Genomic DNA, 21153 nt, shown 5'->3' on the forward strand with positions numbered 1-21153 from the left:
TATTTTCCTACGATAGCAGTTTCATTCCTCTTATCGTACAGTTTCAATCTTTTACTTCTTAAATACTCTGAGTTTTGGAGGATTTTAGGATGTTTAGATGATCATCCGCACATCGTTGTTTAAAATAAAGTTCTGAATAAAATGAAGAAAAGTTGTGTTTTAATTCTCGAACACAAACCCCTGCTGTTTGGGACGAGGGTCGGCACAGTCTGAGAGAAATACCTCGACAGCCACATGAGTCCAGTAGCGCTTTTTTCTTCCTTCTTTCTCAGAGACATCTGTTTTTGCTACATGAACAAAATACTTGTGGTTTTTTTTTTTTTTACAGTTCAGACATGTGGAGTTCAAATCACGTCTGCGCTCGTAACAATCTGAACTCGGTGATGTTCACAATCTGGCTTTATTTCTTAAAAATGATTCCCCTGCTGGCCTACAAAGGGTTAAACACTTCCAATCAGTCGACCTCCTCTCGCTCTCTCTCTCTCTCTCTCTCTCTCTCAATCCTCAAAGGCGAAAATAACCTCGACATATTTTTCGTCCTTTTTCTTTTTCTTTCTTTCCTTTTTTCAGGCCCAGGGATTATGAGCGAGAGGGGAGAGATTCTTTGAACTTGACCCACGAAATAAAATCTTGTCAAAGCAAATAAAGTCAGAGAGTAACAGTGAATAATAAGAAGTTCTCCACGGTGAAAAAAAAAATGGCATCCCTAAGCAGGCGCCCTGGCTTGGAAAAACCAGCGCAGCATTAAAAATAGTTTTAATTGCACTCATGCAGGGATCTGAGGGCAAACCGAGCTCTGGCACATACCACTCCGCTTGGATTTAAGAAGCATTTTTTTTCATGTGCCACAATTCATCATCTTACCTAAACAGTTGCCTGATTAAACTAGCACTTGATCAGTAAAAGGAAAACAGAGGAAAACCCGAGCCATACCTGTAACCCTGTGAGCACAGTCGAGCTAACGTACAGATCTAGATTTCTCTATACGAGGTGTCCAACTCAATATGCACCAAAAATAACATTGTTTTATGAGATAATAATGCAACACAGACTCCAGGGCTCGTTAGGAAGGGTGCGTGATTTGCAAATCCTCTCATATAATTTGTAAGGAGCCTCCAGAGCGAGACACACAGACATGAAATGTCAGCGATTGAGGGTATGAGCTCATAGACACCTGTACTGAAATCTTCCCAAAGCCTCAGCGACCCTGTATATATTTGACGTTGTTTGAGATGAAATTCTAAACGCAACGGCAAAAACCAAAAAAGCAATATGAAATTAGTGGGATTGGATCTGTAACGTTTGGTAAATGGTTGAAAGAATCCTCCAGAGGAAAAAAAAATCCTGCCCTCTGGTGGCAGAAAGCCAAACCAAACACGACACCAGCTTGTAGATCAACTCAACTCTTGGCCCCTCGCAAGCTTTTGTGGTGTTGAAATGTTGTAAGCGTGTTCAGATGTGACTTTCACAAAAAGCTCATTTCCTGAGCGACTGCTTCACTCTGCCACGTCGACAACAAGACTAAACGAAAAAAGTAAAAACAGCTCCGCTCCTGTATTATTTTTTCCACTGCAGGCTAATCAGTGGTGTTTCATTTTCCTGACCAGTTTGTTATCTTAACTACCGTTTCTCCGCAGGGATTTGTATTTCGCTTCTTAGCAAGGTATCCAAGTTCACACCCGAGAGGCAGAAAACCTGGACTAATGCATTTAACACCAGCCTTGATTGTACAAACACAACTGACGTACGCCAGGTCCATGCTAATTACACAACCATTTGCTAAGAAAAATAAAGAACAAACCCAAAGCCTAATTCCACATAATTGTCCGCAATATAAATTACCATGGGGGGATATATTCATATTTAGATCTAGATTTAGATTTAGATATAAAACCGTGTGTGCATTAATCGTACAGTGAATGTTTATATCGTCTTTTTTTTTTTTTTTAAAAAAAGCATCACGTGTGGCAAAATTCCACACCGGGAACATTGCTGCTCTTGCAATAAACAATGCTATTGTTACTGAGGTGGCAGTCTCTGTAGCCAATGCCAACATTGGGTGTGTAAATGGGCTGGATCCTGAAATCGCCCTTGAGAAGCTGTTCATTGTTCAGTGGCACAATCTGAAAGCTGGTCTCGGTCATTTCCAGGATGGAGTTATCCTTCTTGGTGCCGGCTTCACAGTAGTCATCTTTTCTCCTGCCTCTGTTGTATTTCCATTTGGATGAGGAACAGGAAGACCTGCTCTTCTTGTGCATGTACCAGCAAAAGAGACTAAGTAATATAATCAAAATAAGCAGCACGACACCACCGATCACGCCGGCTAAAAGGAACGTCGACGCGACGTCCTGCTGTGCCACCTGGTCCGACTCAGACGCATTGTTGGAGTTTCTCAAGGCTGATTTGGTCCTGATCTCTGAACAGATCGTATCCTCTCCAGGTCTGTAACTATTTAAGGAATCCAGAATGTAAACACAGATCCGGTACTTAGATCTAGGTTCCAAGTCATACAAGTTAAGTGTCCGTTGCTCCCCAGGGACCATCCTCTCTTGGCTAATATCCATCATTAAATTCTGACTCCTCTTGACCCAGGTGACTTTGTAAGCCGTCACCGTGAAATAAGATTCCCAACTAACCTCGACACACGTGCTATTCACGACATTCAAGAATATTTTCAAAGGGTCTTCATAGGGAGGATAGGGAACAGGTGGGAAGTTGGGCACCGGAGGCACGGGATTGGTTGTGGTTGGGTGGAAAACTGTGGATGACATGGTGGTGGTGATGGGGGTGGTTCTGGGAAGGATGGTGGGTCTACGAGGTTGGGATGGAGACAGAGGTAAGTGAGTGAGCCATGGATCGATTTCAGTACCAGCCGGACACTGAAGGATGTCAAGGTTGAGTTCTCGGATTATCATGCCCTTTAGTCTGTCTGGTTGCTGACATGCAAATCCACGGACGTTCACGGAAGATGGCAAGGACTTCAGCCAAAAGACAATCCACTTAATAGCGCAATCACAGCGCCACTGGTTGCTTCGAACATTGAGATATTTCAGGCTTCTCAGCCCATCAAACACGCCCTGTGGTACAGTCTGTAGTAGGTTAGTTGACAGGTCAAGTTTCTCAAGCTTCCTGAGCTCAGAGAAAACCAAAACAGGAATGTCTTTAATCTGGTTCTCCTGCAGGTGCAGTTTAGCAAGAGACATTGACGGAAGCAAAGGTGGCGGCATCGTGAGAGAATTCCGGGATAAGGAAAGCTCTTTGAGGTTGACCAGGTTCTTAAAGGTACCCGGAGCGATGGCATCATCCTCCAGAAGATTTCCATCCAGCAACAGCCGCTGTAGACTGGTAACATTTTGAAAAGCTCCTTCATCTATCTCAGCGATGCGGTTTTCATCCAGACGCAGTTCCTTAAGATCTGCTGGTAGTCCGATAGGAACACTGCTCAAGTGATTCTTGGTGAGAAAGAGGAGCTTAAGGTTAACCGCTTCCCGAAAAGCCCCTTCCTCCACCCCAACTGTGGAGATGGAGTTGTCATCCAAGTGCAGTTCTTCCAGCTTGGGTAGCTGGGCAAGTGCTGCTCTGGAAATGGTCTGGATGTTGTTTTCCTGTAAATGGAGTATTTTTACATTTCTGGGAAGGTTGAGGGGAAACTCGTCCAGCTGGTTCCCGTACAAGTAGACAGTCTCCACCGACAACACATTGTGGAGATCCACTGGAAATCCAGCGCTGTTAATCTGGTTGTTGTGGAGGTAGAGGATCTTGTATCCCTCCCCAATACCCAGAGGCACAGATGTCAAACTCCTCTCATTACAGTAAATAAATGTTTTGTCGCAACGGCACTCTTTGGGACAAGATGCAACGGGACTGAACTGCAGATGCAAGCTCAGCAATACAGTAAAGCAAAATCGAACAAATGAGGTCCAATCGTTATTCCACAGTCCGACTTGGAACTCCATTGTGGGAAAATGAGAAAGAAAGAAAAAACTTAGAGCCACCCACAAAATCTGTGGTTTAAGGGAGGAGAAGTAAATCCAGCGAGGTGCTTTATAGGATCGCACTAATGCAGAGTTCACAGAGAGGAAGTCCGGGGTTAATCCTTCGATAATTGCTAGTCCTCCATCTCAGCGCCACGGTCTCATTTTTGAGGTCAGAGGTTCCGTGATTGGCGCCATCCATGCTAAAATATCAAAGCACGGCAGGATTCGTTTGGCCCAGAGCCTGTGTGAAATTGCAGCGGCAGCCCTGGAGCTGAGAAGCTGAGAAGCCCACGACTCCTCCTTTCCTCTCTGTTACACTCCGCTGGGTCTCAACCCAGGACAATCTCAGGCGGTGGGACATCTGGAGCCCGGGACCTGCAGAAAGAAAGAAAAGTGCTGATTAAAATTCAGCTTTTTCTCTCAGTTTTTTGTCGATGCACCAAAAGGAAGCAGGCTACAAAAGCTCAGCATTTAGGAAGAGGCATTCACTCATTTCTACCTAAATAATTTAACATAAAGTTAGATTTGGAAAAGTAAAGCCTTCCATCATGGAAACACAAGTAAAAGCGTGTTTCACAGCTTTCAAGTTACTCTGAAGTCAGTTGGGAATTTCCACTGAAAGACCTGTAAACACACATATCCAGAGATTATACGCTTTCCGAGACTCAAAACATGGAAGGTTACACTGTGTGGATCATCACAAATTAAAATAAGCATTTCAAAATAAACCCTCAACCCAACAGCGGGAAATTAAAACTGATGCAAATTTATTTCAGGAATCTGAAAGAGGTTTCAGTTGTTTAGATTATAATTATAGAATTGTGGGAAATTTCGAGCATGCCTGTCCTTGAGACAAAGTTTGATTAAAGTGTTCATAATAAAATACACACTTTGTGAAGCTACAATACGATGTTCATTAAAATTTCTTGGACCATTAAATAGAACCATTTTAGGTGGTAAAAGTCCTTTAAACCCTTAAAGGTTTTAGGTGGAACCCTACCATGTCGTTTTTCCTATCAGAAAGGGTTCCAAGTAGAACCATTTTAGGAACCTAAGAGCTGTTAATTATCAAAGGAACAATTAAAGAAGCTTTATATTTTTTTAACCCTTGAAGACTCATTGGCTTGGACCTCTGGAGGATCCCTCCACAGAGAGGCTTATAACAGAGGGTTCAGGCATTAGAAACCGTTCCAAATAGAACCCTTTTGGAATTAAACAAAGGTAATTATCCAGTGATAAATATCTCATTCATTATCCTCTTTTGAAGGAAGCCTTCAAGTTTCCCAATTAGAACAAGTTCCAAGTTATCCATTTTCGGCAACTAAGAGCCTTTAATTATCCAATTAACCCTTTTTCATTCTCAGAGTTGATTAATTCATTCCAAAAGTCACGTCAATATTTAATTCAGGAACCTGAAATTGGTTTCAGGCATTGAACACCACAATCATTTAACTATATGAACATTAATACATTACTACACTCTTAGAAAAGGGTTCTTGAAAGGTTCACTGGATAATTAAGGGTTCTTGGCTTCAAAAAATGGTTCAAATTGGACAGGTTCCAGTTGTTAATAAGTAAATAAATAAATAAATAAATAAATAAGATCCGAAGATTTTTATCCCTTAATTATCCAAAGAACCCTTGGTACAAACTCTAAATCACCCAGATAGCAGAGGGTCGTTGATTCGACGTGGAATCATCGGCATGTTCTTCGACCTATACGCCGTCGAATCACCGTCGATCACCGACGTTGATTCAACACCGCTTTGCTCATACGAGTTTCCGTTGAAACGACGTTGAAAAGTGGCTGGTGGTCGACAGAGAATTGACCCCCTTTCACCCTTTATTCAACTACGTATTTTGGTCGATTTATAGTTGAATTTTCGGCGATGATTCATCCAACTTTACTTCCATTGCACATTATTTTCCTAATATTTAGAGCCTGTCAATGGTCCAAGGAGAACCATTTCTGGAAGCTAAGAACCCTAAATTATTCAATGAACCCTTCAGGAACCTGACTTGATATTAAAATGTCAGTATACAAACTAAAATTAGAACCCCTTTTCACTCTGGGAGGAAAAAGTTTTGGTCAAGTCCAGAGGCCATAGTTCTAGAGTCATAGTCAAGTTCAGAGTCAGCTTCCCAAGTCCACAGCTCTATAGCTTGATTCAAGTCCACAGTCCCACCCAGTTTAACAGTCAGAGTCAAGTCCACAGTCCGTCACTGAAGGACAGAGTCCAGTTCAGACTTTTAGAATCTGAGGTAAGTCTAGAGGCTCAATACCTACCAGAACAGGGTCTGAGTAAACCCATTTTATGAAGCTAAGAACCTGTTAGAACTTTAAGGGTACACTGGATAATTAAGGATTGGGCTTACTGGTCAATATTTTCTTCCTATCTTCTAGAGCATGTCATGATTCCAAGTGGAACTCATTTAGGAAGAAAAACCTTCAATTATCCCAAGAACCCTAAAGAGCCCTTGAAGAACCGTTCTACCAAGACAACTGGATGTGAAACTCTTGGCAGGTTCTAGCTGTAATTTGAGGTTTGTATCTCACTCTTATACAGTTAACACACACACACTTTTAGATTAAGGGTTCTACTTTAGTGATGGGGAACTCCAGCAGCGTTAGTGTGAAGTGATTCGGGACTTCCCACTGAAAAGCCTGTAAACACAGATGCACGCTTTCTAAGCCATGGAACGTCGAGCACCACACGATGATCGATTAATGAAACCTGACACCTGTTTATTTGAGTTTCAGTCGTGGAAGAATAAATTCATATTAAACCAAATAAACTCTGTATTTACCCTCTGACTGAACTCTCGCAGGTTAAACGCCTGCAGGTTCCTCATGTCGTGTATATTATTTTGTAATTTTACAGTTTCGGGAATGGTTAAGCGTTTGGTTGGGGGAAAAAAAACAAACCCAAGTGTATAGTGAAGGAAGGCGGCAGGGAAAGCGTGACAAATCCCAGCTGTCAGAAGGAATGGGACAGGAGGATAATTTAGTTGCTCCACCCGCTATAAACGATCGATACGCACTATTTATCTCTGCGCAGAGGATTTAAGAGTTGACCCAAGACTCAATATCGAGCTTTAAGTGCTTATCCAGTGACCCAGGTGATTGAAATATGGTTTAAGGCCATAAGGTAGAGCGTATTAAAGAGGTTCCTCACTCGGGTTTGAACCCAAACATGGCACAACAGCATCAGCTGATTCCACAAACTAAAAGTCATTAAAACATTAAATGAAGATATCTAAAAGTGTATAGTGGCTACTGTAAGTATGTTAAAGTTCATATATCTGGGTGCCAATATTTAATTTTTGTACCGTTACAATTGCCTCAGCTTTACTTTATTGTGTAAGGAATAAAATACAACAGTAGTGTTTTCCATTTATATTTACAGTAATAATAATGTGGTCCAGGTTCTCACTTACGTTACAGCAGCTATAAACAGTCGATCCCTCACCAGACTGTTACACAGCGCTGACACTGGAGACTCCTTCCATAAATGTTACAACATCAGTGATTACATGTGTTTTTTAATCTGTTTATTCTCAGTGGAGCTCCACCGGACACGCCCTGTGAATTAATCGTTACTATAGAAACGATAACATATCGGAGCAAGCACATGAATATACAGTAAACCTGCACTAGTGTCAGAGCTGCTGTTAGAGAGAATTAATCAACAAAGCTGTGGGACTCGTTTTTAGGGTCGTCATATAACATGTAAATAAAGTGTTTATAATAAAACGCAGCTGAATTTGTCTTCATGAAGCTCAGGGTAAAAACTGTAAAGTGTAAGGTCTGAAAATCTAAAGCACACTTCTAGAGGAACCCTTAAAGGTTCTGTGTAGAACCCGACGACCATGTGTTTACCTCTTGGAACCATGTTAGGAACCCTTAATTATCCCATGAACCATTAAAGAACCATTTTTATAAGAAGAGTACGCTTAAAGCTGTCCTGCCTTTCAGATTTTTCAAGTGTAGGTCATAAAAATAATTTTCCCGACACCCAGTTATTTTTGTTTAGTGACTGAAAGCTACTGAATTCGATTCACAGACTTCCAATTTTATTAGTTACTTTTATAAAAGAACAATTAATGAATTTATCTCCACGTGGCTCTAAATTCTCCGCTATTTTTTCCTGCTTCACCATGACCCAATTCAAGATACTACGTCATGCATCCCATCACGTGGTGGGCTTTCCCCGTTCGCACAAGGCATTGTGGGATACAAATTTGAAACAGGAGAGAAAAATGGAGGGCGTGAGTGTGCGAATGAAACGTGAAAGAGCGACTACAGTAATGGAAAGAAAGCGAGAAGAAAAGACGTTATGTTCTATACGAAGGAAAGGAAACGCAGGACCAAACTAATAAATATTGGCGCTCAGCGAGCACCTCGGTGTGATCAGCTGTTCGTTTAGCGACAGAATGATGGAACTGTCAGTGCACGCTCAAAGGGAAACCTGTAGATGGCAGTAATGCAACACTGTGGATGCCAGCTGCTGTAAAACCCAAAAGAAGAAGAAGAAGGTAAACCTGCGTATGCGCACACGGACTTCCTCTGTCTGCTTGACTGCGCCAAGCGAGCAATTTCATGCACATTATTTGCTTTAATCCCCTCAAATTAAATAACTTCCCAGCCACAGAATGGCCTGATATTTTGTGAGATATTACAGAAATAAACAGATATCACAATCACCACATTTCAGACGGAACTAAATTTCACAGGCTTTATGAAATCGAAAGGACGTCTAGCTTTAAGAGTTCTTCACTCATCCCTCTGGGGGAACCCTGTCTGTAGAACCCGACAAAAAAGGGGTTAATCAGAACCCTTTCAGGAAGCTAACAATTATTTAATTACTCTATGAACCTTAAGGAACCCTTGAATAATTTGTTTTTCTGAATAAGTTTACATTTTAAGATTTAGTGCTCTTAAGGGTTCTTGACTTCTACCTCAGGGAGAACCCTTAAAGGTTCTATCGACGCTTGCAGAAGACCATTTCCCTATTGGTTAGAAGAAGCTGATAACTGTTTACAACCCCGATTCCAAAAAAGTTGGGACAAAGTACAAATTGTAAATAAAAACGGAATGCAATGATGTGGAAGTTTCAAAATTCCATATTTTATTCAGAATAGAACATAGATGACATATCAAATGTTTAAACTGAGAAAATGTATCATTTAAAGAGAAAAATTAGGTGATTTTAAATTTCATGACAACAACACATCTCAAAAAAGTTGGGACAAGGCCATGTTTCCCACTGTGAGACATCCCCTTTTCTCTTTACAACAGTCTGTAAACGTCTGGGGACTGAGGAGACAAGTTGCTCAAGTTTAGGGATAGGAATGTTAACCCATTCTTGTCTAATGTAGGATTCTAGTTGCTCAACTGTCTTAGGTCTTTTTTTGTCGTATCTTCCGTTTTATGATGCGCCAAATGTTTTCTATGGGTGAAAGATCTGGACTGCAGGCTGGCCAGTTCAGTACCCGGACCCTTCTTCTACGCAGCCATGATGCTGTAATTGATGCAGTATGTGGTTTGGCATTGTCATGTTGGAAAATGCAAGGTCTTCCCTGAAAGAGACGTCGTCTGGATGGGAGCATATGTTGCTCTAGAACCTGGATATACCTTTCAGCATTGATGGTGTCTTTCCAGATGTGTAAGCTGCCCATGCCACACGCACTAATGCAACCCCATACCATCAGAGATGCAGGCTTCTGAACTGAGCGCCGATAACAACTCGGGTCGTCCTTCTCCTCTTTAGTCCGAATGACACGGTGTCCCTGATTTCCATAAAGAACTTCACATTTTGATTCGTCTGACCACAGAACAGTTTTCCACTTTGCCACAGTCCATTTTAAATGAGCCTTGGCCCAGAGAAGACGTCTGCGCTTCTGGATCATGTTTAGATACGGCTTCTTCTTTGAACTATAGAGTTTTAGCTGGCAACGGCAGACGGCACGGTGAATTGTGTTCACAGATAATGTTCTCTGGAAATATTCCTGAGCCCATTTTGTGATTTCCAATACAGAAGCATGCCTGTATGTGATGCAGGGCCGTCTAAGGGCCCGAAGATCACGGGCACCCAGTATGGTTTTCCGGCCTTGACCCTTACGCACAGAGATTCTTCCAGATTCTCTGAATCTTTTGATGATATTATGCACTGTAGATGATGATATGTTCAAACTCTTTGCAATTTTACATTGTCGAACTCCTTTCTGATATTGCTCCACTATTTGTCGGTGCAGAATTAGGGGGATTGGTGATCCTCTTCCCATCTTTACTTCTGAGAGCCGCTGCCACTCCAAGATGCTCTTTTTATACCCAGTCATGTTAATGACCTATTGCCAATTGACCTAATGAGTTGCAATTTGGTCCTCCAGCTGTTCCTTTTTTGTACCTTTAACTTTTCCAGCCTCTTATTGCCCCTGTCCCAACTTTTTTGAGATATGTTGCTGTCATGAAATTTCAAAATGTCTCACTTTCAACATTTGATATGTTGTCTATGTTCTATTGTGAATACAATATCAGTTTTTGAGATTTGTAAACTATTGCATTCCGTTTTTATTTACAATTTGTACTTTGTCCCAACTTTTTTGGAATCGGGGTTGTAGTATCCAATGGACTTGGAAAGAAAATTTGAAGAAATAACGTTTCTAAGAGTTTGTAGGTTGTAAAGGTTGTTGATTTGTTCAGGTTCTACATAGAACCCTGTGAAAGAAAGAAAGAAAGAAAGAAAGAAAGAAAGAAAGAAAGAAAGAAAGAAAGAAAGAAAGAAAGAAAGAAAGGTTAAACTCCTGACATGTTCTTGGTGTTAAAGAAAATAACGAGCACTAAAACTCCTGGAACAAAAGGGTTCTTTAACGGTTCTTAGCTTCGGAGAAATGGGTTCCACTTTCTGATATGCTGATATAATATCTATCCCATGATACATTTTTATACCTTTTTTAATGTTTTTCAGTCTGAAAGCAGATGATGGATATGAACGTCGTGTCGATCTGTTGGTCTGTAAAGATACAGTGTTGATTTTTCCTCCTTTTCAGCAGATTAAATAAACATGGACTCAGTTTGTGTGTAAAAAGTGCAGCGATGTAATTTTCTCCTGCAGCGTCGCTCGGCTCTGATGGAAACGTTTATAACTTTAATTCTTTATGATAAAAAATATTCAGAACCTGATTCTGAGAATTCCGAGCTCTCGATATCATGATCAGATGCGTAAAGTTTACTGTAAAGACATCTTTAAGTATCATGATGTGATATTTTTTCAACATATCGCTCAACCTTTACAGAATACAAGAATAATATTTCACTGTAAACGTTCAAATGTTCAAAGTATAGATTTTATAAATTAATAAAAAACAAAGTAATTCTTGTCATGTATAAAAACAGAGTTATAAACTCAAGCGCTTTATTATTGTTAGCTCGTGTTTGTGATGTATAATGAATATTATTATTATGAAAATGTAAACACGAGGAGACGTTAAACGTCTCGGACTGAGCAGCGGCGTAGACGTGGGAGTGAACACCCCCCCCCCCCCCCCCCCCCCCCCCCCCCCCCATGAGGGCGTCCAGGAGCCGAGACAGCAGACGAGTTTGACTGTAAATCATGAGACGTGTAACTGAACTCGTCCTCCAGGTTCATCTGCCAACATCACGATCGCAAACACACAATTATTTACAAAACACACACAACTCTAACGAAGCATTCTGGAAATGAACGCAGCTCCTTCAGGAGGATGTTTAGTGACATAATGACCCCGACATCACTCTGCAGTCTGTATGAGCTTTTTACAAATGGTGTGTGTGTGTGTGTGTGTGTGTGTGTGTGTGTGTGTGTGTGTGTGTGTGTGTGTGTGTTATTTTTTAAGTCTAAATCAGCAACAAAAAAAAAAAAAACTGTCCTTATCTATTGAGAAGGAGATGGACATCAATAAACTTTCTTGTATTTAAAAAAATTAAATTAAAAAATCTATAAACTTGAATGAAACGTTAATTATGTACCATGAAAGTGTTTTAAAGGCATGATGTCCCCTTTCTCACACACATCTCAAGGACTAACATTTACTTCTGAGTGGAGAATTAACTTGAAAATTTAGCAAAAAACAAACAAACAAACAAATAGACTATTAAAAATATTCAGTGAATTAAAATATATTCCCTGCAACCCCATACTGAGATATTTACATTAATTAAAATAATAAAAATTATGTTTTATTTCCTTATTGTACTTTAGGCAGACTGGTTTATGTTCATGGGAGTTTTGTTGCTGTTGTTGTTGTTTTGCTTGTTTTTTTATTTAATTTTGGCTGCAGGTTTAAATTTTTTTATTTTTATTTTAGCTGATTTCTTCTGAACCCCACACCGCTCTCTCAGTAATAAGGGCACTGAACTTCACCCCATCCTCCTTCTCTCCACGTGCTTTGAACGTTTCCCGCAGCCTTTAGAGTGAAACAGTAACGCCATACAGTAATAATGTACATAAAATGGGAGGAGCTTATTTTAGTTTGTTATTTCTGAGAAATATTAAACACCTTATAAAGCACCACACAGTGATAAAATACTCACTGTAGCTTTTAATTCCTTATTCACATTATTAAATAATTTAAATTCAAGTCATCCTAAATAACCAGCTTGTTTTAGTGATATGGTTCGGATATTGTGTTAAAACCTGGATTTTCTTTTATTTTTCACTTTCATTGCTCTTTTTCTGTTAATAAATAATATAAATATAATTTATATTCTTATTTCTCGAAACAATTACATGATAAAAATGTTATACTGTTTGGTTTATTTGATGCAGCTAGGGGATAAAATTGTTACTGCTTTCTTTATTATATGACAAAAATATTTTACTGATTTATTGTTTGATAAAAACATGATTGTTTTTAGTATTTTGTTTATTATTTAACACAAGAACAGGACGAAAATGGGTGGGTTTTTTTCTCATTCTGGAAAGGAAACACGGGTGGGTTTAATAATAATAATAATAATAATAATAATAATAATAATAATAAAGAATGAAAATACAATAATCTGCTTTAATCCAGATGTTTTGGTCTCATTACAGTAAATAAATTCAAGTATGGATAATTAGATAGTATACTGGAGTGCAGCAGAGTACAGTGGAGTGGAGTAGAGTATTATGTGGTATAGTGCAGTGTAGTCGTGTATAGTGTAGTAGTGTAGAATAGTGTAGTGTAGTAAAGCATAGTGCTGTGTAGTATAGTATAGTGTGATGTGGTGCACTATAGTATAGTATAGTATAGTATAGTGCATTGTAGCATAGTATGGTGTAGTGTAGTATAGTGTGGTGTAGTGTAGTGTAGTGTAGTGTAGTGTGGTGTGGTGTGGTGTGGTGTGGCATGGAATAGTATGGTGTGGTATAGTATAGTGTAGTATAGAATAGTGTATTATAGTATAGTGTGGTGTGGCATGGTGTAGTATAGTATAGTACAGTATGGTGTGGTGTGGTGTGGTATAGTATAGTATAGTATAGTATAGTATAGTATAGTATAGTATAGTATAGTATAGTATGTTACCTTTGTGCTCGCGCGTGCACTCATCCAGCTCTCTCTCTCTCTCTCTCTCTCTTCTGCACTTTCTCCACTCACTAATTCCTCTGTTCTGCTCTTCACGCGCACCGGATATCCGCTCCGGTTCGGTAAACCCGGGTCTGTAATGAGAGGGAGCTCGCGCTGTGTCTCGGACACCTCCACATCCTGCCTCCCCCCCCCTCACCCAGCCCGGATCCGGTTCCGCAGATCCGTTACACCGCGCGCGACTCCTCACCGAATTCCACAGTGAGCGCGAGACAGACAGACAGAGTGAGAGACAGACAGAGTGACAGACAGACAGAGTGACAGACAGACAGACAGAGTGACAGACAGACAGACAGACAGACGGAGTGAGAGACAATATAAGAAGAAGGAGCGCAAAAGTGGAGAAAAAGTGGCGGAGCTTCGATCTTCACTCCTTCACTCCTCCACTCTCACTGTCTCTCTCACTCACTCCTAGAGCCCTCCTCTCTCTCTCTCTCTCTCTCTCTCTCAATGCGTTTCGGCCCCGCATGAGGCGCTGCAGAGAAAAATAGATAGATAGATAGATAGATAGATAGATAGATAGATAGATAGATAGATAGATAGATAGATAGATAGATAGATAGATTCAACATTCAAGAGAGCTTCCTTATCAGTGTGTCCATATCCAAGCACACAGCGCACTGAACCCCTGCCTCCCTCCCTCAGACTCCCCATGGAACATTTACAGAGAAAACAAATCATAAAAAGTAAAGATATAAATATCTCTATCTCTCTAAACATCTATCTGTCTAAGTACTGTACAGTGACCAGACAGGTGCAGAGTGAGCGTTATGCATTTGTGTGGAAATGAATGAGAAGCTGTAGTTTCAGGTCGGACTGTCAGGTCTTCGGGGTAACAGTGAGCCGAAGAAGCTGTTGCGGTGTCTGGTGGTGCCAGCACGGGAGAGAACAGTGCATGTGACAGGTGGGACTTGTCCTGCACCATGCTATTGGCACGGCGGATGACACACTGAGTCAGGCGATGGGTGGGACAGAGACCCCAATGATCCTCTCTGACATCCTCGCTATTCACTGCAGGGACTTTTGTTCAGCGATGTTGCAGTTCCTGAACCAGACAGTGATGTAACAGCAGAGAACATTTACAATGGTCCCCTGGTACAAGGATGGGAGAAGGGAGGTTGGCCTTCTTCAGCTTCAGCAGAAAGTATAGATGCTGTTGAGCTTTCCTGGTGATGGTGGTGGTGTTCAGGGTCCAGGAGAAGGTGTCTTCCATGTGCACACCCAGGAACTTCACACTGCTGACTGTTCCAACAGTAGAGCCATTGATGTGCAGTGGGGAACAAGCAGCAGGATTCTTCCTGAAGTCAACAACCATCTCTTTAGTCTTCTGGACGTTAAGACTCAGGTTGTTGTTCTGGCATCATTCCCCAAGGTGTTGGACCTCTGCTCTGAATGCAAACTCATCGTTGTTACTGATGAGACCCATGACTGTTGTGTTGTCTGCAAACTTGATGATGTGATTTGAGCTGTGATGGGCAGCACAGTCGTGGGTCAGCAGAGTAAACAGCAGCAGGTTGAGCACACAGCCCTGAGGGGCACCTGTGCTCAGTCTAAGGACCCTGGAGGTGTTGTGTCCTATGGAGACTGACTGGGGCTTATCAGTTAGGAAGTCCAGGATCCAATTACAGACAGAGGTGTTCAGACCCAGCAGGTCCAACTTCTGTACCAGCTTCTGTACCATGATTATGTGAAGTCAACAAACAGGATTCTGAAGTAATCTTCTTTTTGTCCAGGTGTAAGAGGATCAGGTGGAGGGCAGTTGAAATGGTGTCATCTGTGGTCTGGTTTTGGCCTTAAGCAAACTGTAGAGGATCTAATTCCTGTGGCAGCTGTGTTTTCATGTGCCTCAGTATGAAGCACTTCATGATGATGGGCGTGAGTGCAACAGGCCAGGAGTCATTGAGACAGGACACAGTGGACTTCTTTGGCACCAGAATGACGTTTGTGGTTTTGAGGTATGCAAGTACCACAGTTAGATTAGATTAGATTAGATTAGATTAGATTAGATTAGATTAGATTAGATTAGATTAGATTAGATTAGATTAGATTAGAACTTTATTGATCCCTTTGGGAGGGTTCCCTCAGGGAAATTAAAATTTCAGCAGCATCATTACAGGAGAATAGAAAATAGATAAAAATTCTAGATAAATTACATTAAATTAAGTATTTACATATACAAATATAAAAAAAGAATAAGATATGGGGGAAAAGGCCAGCAGGAGAGGTATTGCACATTATATTGCACATTTATATTGCACATTGTCCAGTTTAGGCAGTATCTGCTCTGTCTGCTTTTTGTCAGGCTAGGCTCCTGCTGCTCCTTCTCGTCCTCCTGTCACCCCTCCTTCCCCCCAGAGAGGAGTTGTACAGTCTGATGGCGTGAGGGACAAAGGAGTTTTTAAGTCTGTTAGTCCTGGACTTGGGAAGGAGAATTCTGTCACTGAACAGGCTCCTCTGGCATCATCCATGATGTTCAGTAGTTTGTCCATAGTCCTCTTCTCTGCCACTGTCACCAGAGAGTCCAGCTTCATGCCGACCACAGAGCCGGCCCACCTGATCAGTTTGTCCAGCCTGGATGTGTCCTTCTTGGATGTGCTGCCCCCTCAGCACACCACGGTGTAAAACAGGACACTGGCAACCATGGACTGATAGAACATCCACAGGAGTTTCTTGCAGATGGTAAAGGACCAAGCCTCCTCAGGAAGTATAGCCTGCACTGTCGCTTCCTGTACAAGTGGTTGGTCTTGCAAGTCCAGTCCAGCTTGCTGTCCAGCCACAGCCCAAGGTACTTGTAGGAATCCACAGCCTCCACCTCGACTCCCTCAATCAGAACTGGCCGTGACCTTGGTCTGGACCTCCCAAAGTCAATGACCAGCTCCTTGGTCTTCGAGATGTTGAGCTGCAGATGGTTCCTGTTGCACCAAATAGCAAAGTCCCTCACCAAGCTCCTATACTCCTCCTCTCTGACATCCCTGATACACCCAACGATGGCTGTGTCATCGGCAAATTTCTGAATGTGACACAGCTCTGAGTTGTAGCAGAAGTCCACGGTGTACAGGGTGAAGAGAAGAGGGGTCAGCACCATGCCCTGGGGTGCTCCGGTGCTGCTAATCACAGTGTCAGACATGATGTCCTTCAGCCTGACGTACTGCGGCCTGTCAGTGAGGTAGCTGGAGATCCAGGTGACCAGGCAGGGGTCCACTTGCATCCTGTTCAGTTTGTCCTGAAGCATAAGGGGCTGGATGGTGTTGAAGGCACTCGAGAAGTCCAAGAAGAGGACCCTCACTGTGCCATTTCCCTTATCCAGATGCAAGTGGGCTCAGTGTAGCAGGTAGAGGATGGTGTCTACCACACCAACACCTGCCCAGTATGCAAATTGCAGACAGTCCTGAGCATGTTGCACCTGGGGTCTGAGGAAGCTGAGGAAGAGCCGCTCAAATGTCTTCATCAGATGTGAAGTGAGTGCCACCAGTCGGAAGTCATTCAGCTCACTGGGCCAGTTCTTCTTGGGAACTGGAATGATGCATGATGTCTTCCAGAGGGTGGGCACTCTCCCCAGCTGCAGGCTGAGGTTGAAGATGCATTGGAGTGGTTCACCCAATTTAGCAGCGCAGGTCTTCAGTAGTCAGGGACACACCTTGTCCGGGCCTGCTGCTTTCCTGGGGTAAAGCTTCCTCAGTTGACCTCTGACCTGGTCTGCAGTGATGCATGGAGGAGTCTGTGTTGAGGTGGGGGAGGAGGGGGCTGCTGCGATGACTGGGGGGAGGTATGTTGAGGGAAGAAGGAGAGATGGCTGCAGTGAGGGGGAGGGTGGGGGGGACGTGGGCTGGTTGAACTGGTTGAAGAAGTAATTCAGCTCGTTCGCCCTCTCCACTGTCCCCTCAATGACTCTGGTCTTCGTGTTGTGGCCTGTGATGGTTTTCACACCTTCCCAGACCTCCCTCATGCTGTTCTCCTTCAGCTTCTGCTCCACCTTTCTCCTGTAGCTGTCCTTAGCTTCCCTTACACAGCGTTTCACTTCCTGCTGTGCTGCTTTCATCACCTCCCTATTCCTGCTCCTGAAGGTGGCCTTCTTCCTGTTGAGGACAGCTTTGACTTCCTGTGCTACCCATGGCTTGTTATTAGGGTAACACCGTACAGTCTTAGCGGGAAAGACCACATCTGCACAGAAGTTAAGGTAATCCGTCAGACAGTGTGTCAGCCCCTCTATGTCCTCACAGTGTGGGCTAAGCAGCACATCCCAGTCCGTGGTATCATAACAGTCTTTGAGGGCATCTTCCATTTCAAGGGACCACCTCCTGATGAAGCTAGTTGTTGCAGGCTGCCTTTGGACCAGGGGGGTGTACTTTGGCTGTAGACAAACCAGGTTGTGGTCAGACTTCCCTAGTGGGGGGAGGGGTGTGACTCTGTATGCATCCCTCACATTAGCATACAGCAAGTCAATTGTCCTGTTGTTCCTTGTTGGACAGTCCACAACCTGGTAAAAAGCAGCCAAAGTAGTTGTGTTCAGGGATGTGTTGAAGATATCTGTAAAGATGTCTGCAAGCTGATCAGCACATTCCCTGAGCCCCTGGCCAGGTATGTTGTCGGGGCCCACTGCTTTTCATGGATTCACTCTGTGAAGAGTCTTCCTGATGTCAGCAGCAGAGAGACAGAGTACCTGGTCAGTGGAGAGGGGGTCGCATTCTTTGCTGTTTTCCTGTTCTGTGTCTCAAAATGTGCAAAGAAGTCATGCAGTACATCTGGCAGAGAGGGCTCACTGCTGCAGGCCTGATGTGTTGGCTTGTAGTCTGTAATGGTTTGAATGCCCTGCCACATGTGCTGAGTGTCCTTTGAGTCCATGAAGTAACCGTTGAGCTTCTCTGCATATGCATGTGTTGCCTCTTTGATGGTCCGTGACAGTTTGGCCCTAGCTGTAATGTAAGCCTCTCTGTCTTTGGACTTGAAGGCAGAATCCCTTATTTTCACCAGAGTGTGTAGCTCTGCAGAGAACCAGGGTTTATGGTTTGAATGGAAGATAACAGTTTTGGAGAGAGTGACCTCCTCAATGCACTTGCTGATGTAGCCAATCCCTGAGGTTATATACTCCTCCAGGTCCACTGAATGTTCATCGGTGTCAGTTTCCCTGAATATGTTCCAGTCAGTACAGTCGAAACTGTCTTGTAGGGTAGATACGGCACCTTGTGGCCAAGTTCTCATCTCTCTCACGACCGGTCTGACTCATTTGTGAATGGTCTGTAGGTGGGAGTGAGAAGTATGAAGACATGGTCCGATTGTCTGAAGTGGGGGAGGGGTGCAGCCTTGTATGTGTTTGATGAAATCTGGGTAGAACTGAGTTGAGTGATGCGTTGTTGAAGTCCCCGGTGACAATGAAGAAGCCATCAGGGTGAGGTGTCTGAAGCTCACTGATTATCCCATAGAGTTCACTCAGGGCACTGATTGCTTTAGTATTAGTGCTAAGCGGGGATGTAAACAGCAATGATGATAACTGTAGTGAGCTCTTTAGGAATATAGAAAGGTCTGAATCTAACTGATAAAACCTCCATGAGTATTGAACAGTGCACAGAGATGATCACTGCATTCGTACAACAGCTATTATTGATGTAAACACACAACCCGCTGCTGTGTATCTTACCTGACAAGGAAGTGTTTCTGTCAGTACAGAAGGTGGCTAGTCCATCTAGCTGGATCATGGAGTTGGCAGTGCCTTCGTGCTGCCATGTCTCAGTGAACATGAGAGCACGGCAGTGTCTTATCTCTTTCCAGGAGGTCAGAAACAGTATTAAACAGTCCAGTTTATTATCTATTCAGCACACATTGGAGAGGAGAAGAGAAGAGAGTGCTGGAAGGTTCTGGTTAGTCTTGAGTCTTGCATGGATTCCAGCTCTCTTACTGCACTTCCATTTTCTCACACACCGCTTTCACCAAACGTCTGGGTGGGCATGGAACCGAGTTGATGTCATTGCATGACTGCATGAGGTCCTTAGAATGTTGGTGCAGTGTAGTTTCTCCAGCGTGTCTCCATCTGGTAGTGTTGTGTGGTGTTTTCTGATGTCCAGAAGCTGTTGACGGTTGTAGAAGTGTTTACCAGTTCTTCCTACTGACATCGCAAACTTACAGAGCCACAGTCTGTGCGAGAAAAGTACAAAAATCACACCATGATTGAGACCCGGAATGGACACTGTGACCTCATGCATTATCATCGATAGATAGATAGATAGATAGATAGATAGATAGATAGATAGATAGATAGATAGATAGATAGATAGATAGAGTCAGACAGAGAGACAGACGTGTGGTCTGCTGCTGTTCCCTGTAAAGGGCTGCTGTGTTGCGATGCTTTTCTCCTCAGCGCGGCTCGACACACTGATTATCTGACTGACTGCAGCCGAGTGTCTGATCTTTCACTCTGTGACATCAGACACAATAACATCATCCAATAAAATGATTACTGTTTACTCACCGGTTTAATGTAATAACAAGGATCGATTTTTAATACATGGTTTGTGAAAGGAAAATAACGCATTTATATTTTACAGTTTTATTTACATATCTATATCTGTTTATCTCTATACTGAATATCCTACATCAGTCAGATGGAGCTTTACTGCAGCAAACAGGATCAACATTTTTACACTTCAGTAGGGTTTAACAATTACAGTATATATATATATATATATACACACACACACATGGGTGGCACGGTGGTGTAGTGGTTAGCACTGTCGCCTCACAGCAAGAAGGTCCAGGTTCGAGCCCCGTGGCCGGCGAGGGCCTTTCTGTGCGGAGTTTGCATGTTCTCCCCGTGTCCGCGTGGGTTTCCTCCGGGTGCTCCGGTTTCCCCCACAGTCCAAAGACATGCAGGTTAGGTTAACTGGTGACTCTAAATTGAGCGTAGGTGTGAATGTGAGTGTGAATGGTTGTCTGTGTCTATGTGTCAGCCCTGTGATGACCTGGCGACTTGTCCAGGGTGAACCCCGCCTTTCACCCATAGTCAGCTGGGATAGGATCCAGCTTGCCTGCGACCCTGTAGAACAGGATAAAGCGGCTACAGATGATGAGATGAGACACACACAGAGAGTACTGTTGTCTATTTTTTAATTAATTAATTTATTTATTTGGTTGGTTGTACATCAATGTAACTCAAAACTGTTGTATCGCTCAAAAATTATTAAAAATAAATTTTTATCAGTAAAATTTGTGTCGAGTAAAACTGTATTAAAAATGTAAGCTGTAAGAAGGTTGAAGTTAACAAACAGAGTAAATGTGGCTCTAACGTCTGTGAGGGTCCACAGGGAGAGAGAGTGAGAGTGGAGTCATACAGAACATTTACAGAACCTTTTCCGGGATGCAGCTCAAATTAAAACGTCAAACTTCAGCGATCAGATGCTGGAACAGGACGTGACGTGTGGGTCCGAGCAGCTGCAGCCGAGGGCCGTGTGTAATTTACTGTAATTATCACGTTTGTGTCGTGAGCGTCGGTGTTTTAAATTCCATCACCAGAAAATGTATACAAATGTGTGTGTGTGTGTGTGTGTGTATACAACACGGGTTCTCCGGTTCTGTTCCT

At 42.7% G+C, this 21153-nt stretch overlaps 1 protein-coding gene across 1 annotated transcript in view; it reads right to left on the bottom strand.

Moving 5' to 3' along the window:
- Window positions 1-13972, bottom strand: part of flrt2 (fibronectin leucine rich transmembrane protein 2) — a 15293-nt gene extending 1321 nt beyond the window's left edge. Inside the window, exons 1-2 of the mRNA XM_060916224.1 lie at window positions 13524-13972; window positions 1-4352 (exon numbers count right to left, since the gene is read on the bottom strand). The exon at window positions 1-4352 is cut by the window's left edge and continues 1321 nt beyond it. Of these exons, the coding sequence (XP_060772207.1) occupies window positions 1959-3956 (1998 nt within the window). The 5' untranslated portion in view covers window positions 3957-4352; window positions 13524-13972 and the 3' untranslated portion in view covers window positions 1-1958. The remainder of the gene's footprint in view (window positions 4353-13523) is intronic.
- Window positions 13973-21153: the final 7181 nt, after the last annotated feature.

Source organism: Neoarius graeffei, chromosome 3 (assembly GCF_027579695.1).
Source record: "Neoarius graeffei isolate fNeoGra1 chromosome 3, fNeoGra1.pri, whole genome shotgun sequence".
Lineage (NCBI taxonomy): Eukaryota > Metazoa > Chordata > Actinopteri > Siluriformes > Ariidae > Neoarius > Neoarius graeffei.